The sequence below is a fragment of the Leptonotus elevatus genome, chromosome 1 (genome assembly GCF_054856555.1).
Source record: "Leptonotus elevatus isolate MCC_2025b chromosome 1, RoL_Lele_1.0, whole genome shotgun sequence".
Classification (NCBI taxonomy): Eukaryota; Metazoa; Chordata; class Actinopteri; order Syngnathiformes; family Syngnathidae; genus Leptonotus; species Leptonotus elevatus.
This window is the reverse complement of record NC_141239.1, coordinates 19,811,205-19,823,497: the sequence shown is the minus strand read 5'-3', so window position 1 is coordinate 19,823,497 and position 12,293 is coordinate 19,811,205. Positions and strand designations below refer to the sequence as shown.

Below are 12,293 nucleotides of genomic sequence, written 5' to 3'. Positions count from 1 at the left end.
ATGCCAAGACTGCTTGATCAAATAAGATAATTAAGTAATAAGTATCTTAAAATAAGCACAACGATCTTGCCTGACAATTTTCATTGTAAGTAAAAATAACTTGTCAAATTAAAATAAGCAAATTTAGGCTAAAAGCCTGTACTGGGGGGATTCCAGTCGCAACACAGCAGACATGTCAAAATTTAGCAGTAATAAATGTAATAATAATGCATATATTTGTGGAGACTGGGGTCAACCCTTGTATTTTACAATTTTAAAGATTAGATAGCTCTTAATATGAAAAGAAAAATGCACTGAGCCGTCACCAATGTCTTACAAAGGCAATTATGCCATCTAGTGGCAGAAAAATGACCTCAACACAAATCAATATGACACTTGTTTTTTTACAGTACAGTACATCTTTTTAATTTATAATAATAAATACATATATTTTTTTAATAATCAATGACAAAAAAATGCAGGCATATTTTTATTAGTTTAACTTTTTTTTTTAAATTAAATACATATATTTACCATTTTCAATAGTAAGGAGATCCTATTTTGTTTAATTAATGATAACTACTTCGTTTTTCACAAACAATTAAAACTTTTAAGATCTAACCTTCCCATTAACTGTCAACTGAAAATGACATAACCTGTGCTGAGGAAGCAGGTATTGACCAACCATGACTAAGTTTGTTGACCAAACCGAGAAAACAGGTAAGCCATGATTGGCCGCTACCTATTTCCTCAGCACAGGTGATGTCTTCAGTCGACAGCAAGTGGGAACATTTGTTTTTAAAGGTATGTGTTTTGTACATGAAAAATTATCAAATTAATTCTGGACAAAACATAAACTTTTTACTGCTAACCTCATGAGTATCCCTTTAACAAGAGTATGACAATTTATTTTATTGTACAGATATAGAATTTGCGATTAATCGTGAGTTAATTACTGAAGTCATGCAATTAATAACGATTTTAAAAAAATTACTGCCTGACACCCTTACTTTTTATATTGCATTTTCACCCATGGAAGCAGCATGGTAACGTTACTCCATGTTAGCGATGCAGCTCTGCTTACCTTTGACTTGGTTGTAATGTGCTTTCCTGTTGTCTGGTGGCCAGACTTTGGCCATTGCTTGGAAATGTCTGATCTTCAGCCAGCCTACCTGCCAGGTCATTGGTTATTGTTGCTGTCCAAATTATTATTAGATTTTTTTTTTAAAGTAACAATGTGTAATTACAAAAAAAAGTTTTGGGTATTTCAATTTCCATTTTTTTTAAATAATTTTTTTCCCCCCTTCCTTAAAATAGAAAAAACATCAAATAAATGTCTTTCTTTCTTTGTTTTTTTTTAAAAATCCATATGTATAATTTTTCCCCTCAAAATGAGACACAGCATATGCTTTTCATTGGATAGTGATGACATCAGAAAACCAAGTTTTTTTTATTTTATTTTATATAAATCGTTAATCAGGTCCCATTTGTATTGACACTTTCAACTACAGTATGCGTCAAGCTAAGTGGCCCAGAGCCACCGAAGTGTAAACGATCCGATTTAAATTCATGTGCAATATCATCAACATGATTGCACAAGATGCGCGTTGCGGATGAACTTCCCAGTTGATGCTTGGCGAGCAAATTTAACCGACCAAAGACCCTACTTGCTTTGATCACATTCAGAGAATTGACATCCGAGTCGAACCACAGCGACGGTCAAAGACGTGCTTCCCTCCTCGGGCTCTTTCCGGCCTTAAACTTGGAGGATGTTGTGGATTTCCAACAAATAACAAACATATCCTCCTCGATAACTCATAGCGCTGCTGCTGCTGTCATCTGCTCGCATTTGCGTGTGCGTGCGCCCGTGCGCTTCATTTTACAGCTTGTTTGTCTCTTGCTTTGTGTCATCCTCTTTGTTAGGGGAGCAGTGAAGAGTGTGCTCGTTTGCAACAATATGCATATGGCTTCTTCTTCGCATCTTCTCTCGGTGAAACCGTACGGTCCGCCCTCCTTGGGTCACGTGACGGTGCGGTAATCTCGCTCGGGTTCTCAATCAGATCCTAAAGCCACAGTGCAGATTAGCACAGGAAAAGTACAGAGTGGCAGACTTTAAGCACCGGGGCTTTCCCCCCGCTCGCCACAGCCTCGCCTCGTTGCCATAGCGCCATCTGTTACTGATCCACCACCTGACCCGAGATAGTGAAGAGGCCCGATTGACGACACAGTTTGAAAGCTGGATTGGAAACGTTCTGATGAATTGCTCTCACCGTTGATAAGCAAATGGTCAAGCGATAAACATGATTCAAAAAGTTAAACAGGCTCGAAATGATGTAAGAATGAGGCTAATTTACAAAATAACCAACGCAGCAGTGAGTTTCTCCACACATGACGCGATCAGCTTGGCTGGGCAGAGAGCCAGCGCCACTTTCAAGTGACTCCACTGTCCGGAACAGCAAACATGGCCACCACTGGGAAAGTACTTCATGTCATATTTAGCCTCTCAGGAGTAATTGGAAATCATAATCCATTTTTATTATTTTTTATTATGGATCAATCATAATCAATTAATGTTTGCGCATTTTCTGGACTTTTGATTTGAAATAATGGGGTAATCGTAATTCCATGGCAAATCACCCCACCAAAAAAATATCTGAACATTTTAACAACATTTAATGTACTTGTTGATAGTGACGGCACAACAAAAAATCTCAAATACATAAGTACGGCCTGCCCATTTTTTTTACGTTTGGCAAAAAGGTTCGGCTTTCTTTGAATCCTTTTATCTCTTGAACTAGTAGTATCAATCTTCACAAAACAGATACGGTTGGAATGGGAATTCAATAAGGATTTCAAATCTGTCTTCATTTAGAAGATTGGTGCAGATTTTAGGAAACCTTTTGACCTTTTATTTTAGTTGACCTTGACAAAAATGTTCATGTAATCTAAAAAAAAAAATAGAATCATTGATACATTTTTTGGGGAAGATTGAACCGGTAGTTCATGAGATCTAAGGTTACAAAGGAAGACGGCCACATCCCTTTTTGCTGAAAATGTCCAAATTCAACAGGTCGGAGTTGCCAAATAAAAATAAATAAATAAATAAAAATGTGAGATTTTGTGCTGTGCCATCACTATCCACAAGTACACCAAGTGTTGTTAAAATTTGGCATGGAGTTACTAGGGGAGGGAATCTTTGAATGTCTCACGATTCGATAGAATTCTGATTTTTGGGTGTGCGATTCGATTAGGAACGATTTTTGATTCGAAATTATTTGATTGACAACGATTTTTGCTTCAATTTATAGATGTTCAAGGAATCGTAATGATCTACTCCAGTCTGACTCGCTAATGCTAATTAGCGCGCTACTCACGGCACTTTTATCACTCAAAAGAACGGCACCACGCTGAAAAAAACCCACTTTTATTGAAATAACTTAATCGTGACTTTTTCCTTCTACTCTCTAATGTGGCTACAACTTAACAGTGTATCAGACCGCGTGGAACCACACTGCCCCTAAGTGGCCAAATCGGGTACAACCTGAACAGTGTTCCCAATAAAGGCACACACAAACAAAGGGAAGACAGCATAAACTAATTTAAATAAAATCGATTTTGGGACATTTAAAATGGATCTGAATCCTACTAAATGAGAATCGCGATTCTTATGGGAATCGATTTTTTGGCACACCCCTAGGAATTACCCCATCACTGTATTTCAAATCAAAAGTCCAGAAAATGCACAAACATTAATTGATTATGATTGGTCCATAATATTCATCAGAAAAACTATTTGATTATGATTTCCAATTACTGTTGAGAGGCTTGTCACCAAGTTTCATTTAAATCCAAACCTGCTTGGTTAAAATATTTATATTTTGGGGGTGATTTGGCATAGGGCGAACCACTGTCCTGTTTTTGAAAAAAGGGTTAGGGTTTAAAAAAAAAAACTTTTTTAAAACCGTTTCATTGGATGAATTGAAAAATAATTGACAGATAAATTGATTATTAAAATAATTAGTTGCAGTTGCAGCAATACTAATCAGTAGCAGTTTTCCGTTTCTTTGTAGCTATAGTGAAAGCTAACCTTGCTCTCGCAAGATGTATTTGATATGATTATTCGTGTACATTGTGTCATTGATTTCCACCGATACGAACCAATCACAGAGGGACATTGTATTTGGGGGCGGGATATGCAGCTGTGTCGAAAACAAGAAGCGCCGAAGCCGTGGGAAGAAACAAACCAAACATGGTGACAGCGGTGGACGAATGCGTGGACGCTGCAATTAATTCTGTTCTCGCTGTATTCGTCTCTTGTATCCGCATATCAACATTGCAAAACCGACAACATAAACTCAACGCCGTGATATCAGCCAGTCGCAACAGTCGCATGTCAGTGACGACATTTTCACCCTTTGCCGTGATTGGTCGAAACAAAAGTTAGGTAGACGTGCACACGATTCAGCTCGAAGTGAACAGCTAACCACATTCGGAAGCACAAAACATACAACATTTTGAAAACACTTCACTTCACTTCTGTTAGGAGTTTATTTCCTTTTTGTGTGCAGCACAACAGCTAAATGCTGCTTCACCATGTTTGCCTTTAACTCTGGCCTCCACTCAATGACCCGAGTCTGCAAATCTCAGAGCCTTACTAGTGCTGGAACCGAAGCAAGATTTCTTCTTTGTAACTGTAATTGTTTGTTAACTAGGTCATTCGTGAACCGAGGTTCCACTTTTGTCTTCACACCATCATTGAGTCGTCTTTGTAGACATCCCCGGAACGAGCCGCGCCGGCAGCAGCGACACGCAAACACGGCGCACGAGTGTCACTGCAAACCGCTCGTCGCATGTTAAAAATAGCGCGTCCGTCTGCCTCGCCGTGCGTCCCCGCCGCCTGCGACGTGCATAATTACGAGTCTTTGTTGTTCTTCGCATCCACGGCCAGTGATCCCATTACCTCCATGGAGACAATGAAGGGGTTGTGAGCGACGGCGTCAATGGTAACCCGCTTCCACTGGCTGATACGCTCCCCATAATGGCGCTTTGTATTCGCCAGCCCTCTGTTTTCTACGGAGGGTCGAGTCTTTACAATGTTGCAAATGCAATGCATCCGTAGGTCCAAACCAAGTATGCTTACCTCATTTGCATAATTGGACACGCCTTAAGCATTGCGGGGTGACTGTGATGTATGATCAAATCTTCCCGATGATCATTCGCTGGCATTGATTAAACGCAATGTATATTGTCCCAATGACAGTGCGTATTTGTCATGCGTGTTGCTAGGAGAACCACTGCCGTCGGATTAAGATCCTCGGGGATTGTTACTACTGCGTGTCTGGCCTGACGCAGCCCAAGACGGACCACGCCCACTGCTGCGTGGAGATGGGACTGGACATGATTGACACCATAACGTGAGTGATCCGATGGTCCGGACATCCTTTTTTTTTTATACTGCTTGTGTGCCGGAGCCTATCCCAGCTGACTTTGGCAAGAGGCCGTCAGCCAATCACAGAGCAGTGAGCACATACAGACCAAGAACATTCAGTCCGATTAACTACTACTATCTCTTGTCAGATTGCATTAGAAAAATGTAATCTCCAGAGTTAAAACGTGCACTTTCTCTTTGGATATCGTCTGTATCCAACGTGAAGGACAGAACAATTTTATACATTCATCACGATGAAGATTTGGACATTTCCATTTCGTCACGTCTATTTGGGGATTGAAAAGCAAATTATAGCACATTTAAAGACATTCATTCCGTGTCCGGGTCTGGAAATATTATTTTCAAGTCTTAGAAAGAAGAGGAAAAACGGCATTATTGTTGGTAAAGTGCAAAAGGTTTGAGTCGAACGGTATTAACTAGACATTATTGGTAGCGGTAAAACAATTGATCATACTGTGTAGTTAACACAACATAACATACAAGTGCAAAAGACCTCCAAACATTGTGGTTACCTAATTTTAGCTATACAGTATCCATCCATCTATCATCTACCTCTTATCCGGGGTCGGGTCGCGGGGGCAGCAGCTTTAGCAGGGAAGCCCACACTTCCCTCTCCCCAGCCACTTCAGCCAGCTCCTCCGACGGGATCCCAAGGCGTTCCCAGGCCAGCCGAGAGACATAGTCTCTCCAGCGTGTCCTGGGTCGTGCCCATGGCCTCCCGCCGGTGGGACATGCCCGGAACACCTCTTCAGGGAGGCATCCGAACCAGATGCCCGAGCCACCTCAACTGGTTCCTTTCAACGTGGAGGAGTAGCGGCTCGACCTCGAGTCCCACCCAGATGACCGAGCTTCTCACTCTATCTCTAAGGGAGAGCCCGGCCACCCAGCGGAGGAAACTCATTTCGGCCGCTTGTGTCCGGGATCTTGTTCTTTCGGTCACGACCCACAGCTCGTGACCATAGGTGAGGGTAGGAACGTAGATCGACCGGTAAATCGAGAGCTTCGCCTTTCGACTCAGCTCCTTCTTTACCACAACGGACCGATACAGAGTCCGCATCACTGCGGACGCTGCACCGATCCGCCTGTCGATCTCCCGCTCCAACCTACCCTCACTCGTGAACAAGACTCCAAGATACTTGAACTCCTCTACTTGGGGCAGGATCTCATCTCCAACCCGGAGAGGGCACTCCCCCCTTTTCCGACTGAGGACCATGTTCTCGGATTTGGAGGTGCTGATTTTGAGCCCAGCCGCTTCACACTCGGCTGCGAACCGCTCCAGCGAGAGTTGGAGATCACGGCTTGAAGAAGCCAACAGCACCACATCATCCGCAAAAAGCAGAGATGCAATGTTGAGGCCACCAAACCGGACCCCCTCAACGCCTCGGCTGCGCCTAGAAATTCTGTCCCACAAAGTTATGAACTATTATTGAATTGAATTATTATTGTTATTATTATTATTATTTTAAGAATAACCCAATATGGGCTATATTTAACCCACCAGTTGTCCAGTATGCTGCCGTGCATTTCTTGCCATGTTGACCGGAATGTGTTGCTCACCCTCTCAGGTCAGTGGCAGAGGCCACGGAGGTCAACCTGAACATGCGTGTGGGCCTGCATACAGGCCGGGTGCTGTGCGGGGTGCTGGGCCTGAGGAAGTGGCAGTATGATGTTTGGTCCAACGACGTCACTCTTGCCAACGTGATGGAGGCCGGGGGACTGCCTGGGTCAGTACTGCCTAACATTCATATTGACATGAGTCAGGTCTGTGAATGCTGAGAAAAGAACATTCACATGTAATGTGATGTATGTTAAGCTGTATTGGTGCAAGTGCTGAGAGACTAATATGAATGAAAACTATTTTAGTGAGAAATCACAGTAAGTGCTACCAGTGTGAATATTTTTTTTTTATGAATGCTGAGAGAGAGAAAAAAATCAGAGACAACCATTCCTACTACCCCAAATTATATATATTTTTAAAGTACAGTTGGCTATGTGTGAATGCTGAGACACAAGTATTCACACTGACTGAAATCATTATTGAGGATGCTGAGAGAAAAATGCTGTTAAATGACATTCATCAAAAAATCTAGCATGAATGCTGAGAGACAACCATTCACACAAATGCAAATGGAGTCCCATTTTCTTTACTGTTGAATGCTGAGAGAAAACAAATCGCAAATGGGCCTAAAAAGTGCTGTATGTTAGAATGCAGAGAAAAAGGTATTCACACAAATGCTAGTTATTGTGAATCAAAAACTGTCACATGAATGCTGAGAGACAAGCATTCACACAATTTGAAATTTTAAGCGGTCCAGTTTTTTTGTTGTTGAATGCTGAGAGAAAACAAATCCCACTAATGCTATTGGCCGTAAAAAAAAAAAATGCACGTGTGAATGTGTAAAGACGAGCATATATAGACTGATGCTGTTTGCTCCATTAATGCTGAGAAACGAGCATTCACAGAAATCCATATGTGCTCCGTTTTTTTCTGTTGAATGCCGAGAGAAGCACCAACTATTGTGGGGGGAAATGCATATTGTCACCCTGTTAAAACAATTGCTTAAGTCTTTTTTTTTGTGCCCAAATTTTTTTTTGCCTAAATCATCTCACAATGCGAATTTTTTTGTGTTTTCTTAAACATCTGAAAAAAATCACATAAGCGATGCGAAAGCAGAGAGACGAGATTTTGTCTAATGCTCTTGTGCTCCAAAAATATTAGTGTGAAAAAATAATTTGTACATATTGTTAAATGCTGAGAGACAGACATCCGTATTCACGTTCACGCTAAAAGAGAAACAATCAAATAAAATGCATGTGAATTTATAAATGAGTATTTTCCGACTTTTATTTCTTGTTTTGCTTCCACAGGAAGGTCCACATTACTAAATCCACACTAGAGTGCCTGAATGGAGACTACGAGGTGGAGCCGGGAAACGGTCACGAGCGCAACGCCTTCCTCCAAAAACACCAGATCGAAACTTTCTTTATCGTGCCATCTCACCGACGCAAGGTACGCCATTTCCTCTTTCCTATCTGTCGTGTGCTGTTTATGTCCCGGCCCTGGGAGGGAAATGACTACTGCCACACTTTCAGTTGTGTTCTTTATGAGGCCGTGGCCCCAAGTGAACCCTTAATACCTTCAAGGGTGTACTGTGCAGAGATAATCCACATGGAAAGTCAGACGAGGCTCGATTGAAGGAGGAGGCTTATCTTATGGTTGCTTCTCCTTCACTAAAAAATCTCACAGGAGGAGAATGTGTGTGTGAGGGTGGGGGGGGGGGGGGGGGGTTGCACCCAGAGTGTAGTGTAAAGCATCAAGCGTGATATAATGGAGCTCTCACACATTTGATGTGCAGATGATGTCACTTCTAGCCTGTAATGGATTCAACTGGAGGTGGGGGAAGAAAAGAGCCTGTGGCATCTTTCATCACAGATTTGCAGAGTTGAGCATGCATACAAATGCGTGCGCGTGGCAAACACGTCAACAGGCAGCTCTCTTCTTCTCACGTGTTCTCCTCTAGTGGCGGAAATATGAAGTGCTAATATACCGTTCAAGTACCAAGATCATAGTAAAGATTGCTAGGGATGCGCCGATCATTGCATTTATTATAATTAATTACATTTCTAATATAATTATCAAATATTTATTTAGCACTGGCATTTTAACCAAGCACAATATAAATTGAAATGTGCCCACACCGCATACATGTTGGCTAATGGTACATTAAACACCAAACGAGCGTTTCCTGTCAATGTAGTTCGCACAGGCGGGCACGGATGCGTGCGGCGCACCTTAAAATCGGCACATTCACATATTCACCAACGTTTGAAAAAATAAATAAATACATTTGTTCACACTAGCTAATCGGCTTCGGGAACGGATTGCAAAGTCACACACGGCGTCCTGTACAGGTCTGTCGCCACCCGGAGATAGCGGTAAGTGTTTCCGTGTTTAAAACTGTTGATAGCAATAGTGCTAGCATTAGCTAAAGTATTTAGCATGGCCATCGGGATGCCGGTGAAAAAGTGGAAGCGTTCGATGGGCTCTTATTTTATTTTTATTTTTAAAAGGGAAGGCAATGCGGGAGAAAGAGTGGCTCACCTGTACTGCAGTACACGGCAGTTCTGTCTTTTTTCGACCCACTTAAATGTTGTACATCAACTTATGACGCCCCTCTCCTCCAGTGTGCGCAATGACCCCGGGAGGCGGGAACTGCTTCGACCGACCGGTGCAAACTCTGTGACAAACCGGCCAGAAAAGAAGGCGGACACTCCCCGCCGCGTTCGCTGTTTAATTCAAACAAACGCTTGCTTGCAGCGTTTTTTTTTTTGCTTGCGTCACCACAACCTATTTCGGCCATATTCTTTCGGCTTTAATTTTATTTCGGCCGAATGCCGATAATGGCGAAAAATGTTGGTGGCCGAATATATACTAAAGATTACTGTCATAAGTGGCAACACTCATTGGCCCCGGGGCTATTCCAAAAATAGTTTATTGGGCATTGTGATTTTCTAGGAATGTTGTATGAATGATCATTTGAAAATGTGAACAATGGAAGAGATTTATAGAAATAAAGTGCTGCCTGTGAGTATTATTATCTACGGAAGAGGATTATTGCCAGTGAAGACAGAAAAAAAAGGTTGGTAGGATTTTCACTTTATTCTCAGAATCCTGACTTTAATCAAAAAATTCTGACTTTTAAAGTTAGAGTTTTGACTTTCTGACCTCCCCCCACAATTCATAGCTCTACATCACAAAGTCAGAATTCTCACTTTAAAGTCAGAATTCTGGGAATAAAGTGAGAATCCTGCCAACCCTTTTTTTCCTCTTCACTGGCCCTAATTCTTTTTTTTATCTGTTGTTTACATATTGTGAGAAACCATTAATATGATCAGTGTTTTCACATAAATGAAAACAAATCTTTTTAGAATTGATTATCTATCAATTATTTCAGCGATTATTCAGGTAGTTGCCTGTTTGGAGGGATAAATATTTGTGTCAACAAATTTTTGTGGTCCACTTAGCAGATTCCCCCCCCCCCCCCAAATAATAACATATTGTAAGATAATAATAACAATGACATCGTTTGCACAAATTAAATATGTATAATTATGGAAGTTTGTATCAAAGTGGCAGCCATTTGCACTGCTCAGTTGTCAAGAAGCAGCTCTCGGCTTCACAAAGTTTGCTGACCCCTGATTTAGACAAAATAAGTGATTTTCTGTCATCTTGAAGAAAATGTGTTTAAGTCAGTGAAAGCTTCACTTAGACAAAAGTAGTGCTTTGCCGCCATCTTTTGACAACTATTCTCAATTATTATAATTGTACACATTTTCGCTATTCATGGCAGGCCTCATTCCCTCAACCAAAATATTACTAACATCCCGTCAGTATTTTGCAAAGTAGTTCTACTGCCAATGACATCCTGTTATATTGTTTTCTTTTATTTGACAAGGAAACGTTTCCCATCAACATACAGAGCAGTTTGTGGATTTATTCTGAGAGTTACAGTATATCTTATATGCGAAACATAAAATGCAAAAAAAAAGAAAATTGTAACACAAAAACTATACACTATCATAATTTATTTATTCGACAGATGCATACGCTTTTTTTTGAACTCGTTATTTGTTGCAAAATTATTATTGTTATTGAATGGACTTTGTAACCATGATCTAAATCTGATATGTTTTAGTTGAACTGTAAGACATCTGCATCTGCCAGGGAGCTTTGTACTACAGTAGACAAGTCTATTAAATCGTAACCTTGCTTTGAGGTCCGATGTCCTAAAACTAATAATATGACCTGTGGGATTGAGCGGCATTTGTCTCCCCGCGGTTACGGTGCAAATCCTGGTAATGATGGCTGCATGATGATGTGAACACACACGCCTTAAAAAATACATTGCGGTGTATCATGACTGACATTTTCAAATCCTCGTTCCCGTCTCACGCAGATCTTCCCAGGATTGATCCTGTCAGATATCAAGCCGGCCAAGAAGATGAAGTTCAAGACGGTGTGCTACTTGCTGGTGCAGCTCATGCACTGCAGGAAGATGTTCAAGGCCGAGATCCCCTTCTCCAATGTCATGAACTGTGAGGATGGCGATAAGGTAATGACTCGCGCCATCTTTACATTTTTTTCTGTTTTATGTTTGAGATTTTATACCGGTACGTGTGACCTGGCTACGAAAATAGGGACGTTTAGCACCCTCCAGCCATACTCGATCATGCACAAGTAGTGGGCTATGAGCAGTGACGTGCAGTGAGCTCTCGGTTTGTGTGCCAGGAGGCGAGTGTACAACGTATCCTAGGGTGACCATTTTTTTATTTCCAAAAAAAAGAGGACACTAAGCCCGACCTCGAGATTGATACTCAGACACAAGATGCTCGTGATGGGAAAATGAAGCTTCATGAAGCACTTGTGATATTTTTTGACTCCTCTAGATGGCACTCTTGGTTGAAATATGCAGTGGAAATGTAATCAATTTCCTTTGCACTAGACTTTATATTTAAACCAAGAGCACCATCTAGGGGAGTCAAAAAATATCACAAGTGCTTCATGAAGCTTCGTTTTCCCATCACTACAAGATGCCATACATTCAACCTATTTTAACATATGCCTCCTCTGCATGGGTAGCAAACAAAACAAAAAAGCATTACTCTCTTTTGGAGTCTTACCTTCTTCGCTCTGCAATCTTTTTTTTTTTGTTTTCTTCGAGCAGGGTTTGTACCCATCGCCTCCGGTGCGGCAGCTCAACACTTGCCACTCAGCTAAAGTTCTGGGCCACCGTGCGCGGTCTGCCAGCCACGGTAAACGTTGCAGTGCACTCTGCCTCCCATTTGCCGCATAACAAAAAACGGA

At 41.4% G+C, this 12,293-nt stretch overlaps 1 protein-coding gene across 9 annotated transcripts in view; it reads left to right on the top strand.

Moving 5' to 3' along the window:
* LOC147181179 (adenylate cyclase type 1-like) overlaps positions 1-12,293 on the top strand; it is a 67,630-nt gene that overhangs the window by 27,705 nt on the left and 27,632 nt on the right. For all 9 annotated transcript variants that reach the window (XM_086081629.1, XM_086081630.1, XM_086081628.1 and 6 more), the window contains exons 5-8: positions 5,266-5,393; positions 6,994-7,152; positions 8,297-8,438; positions 11,386-11,541. In XM_086081629.1, coding sequence (XP_085937755.1) covers positions 5,266-5,393; positions 6,994-7,152; positions 8,297-8,438; positions 11,386-11,541 — 585 coding nt within the window. The remainder of the gene's footprint in view (positions 1-5,265; positions 5,394-6,993; positions 7,153-8,296; positions 8,439-11,385; positions 11,542-12,293) is intronic.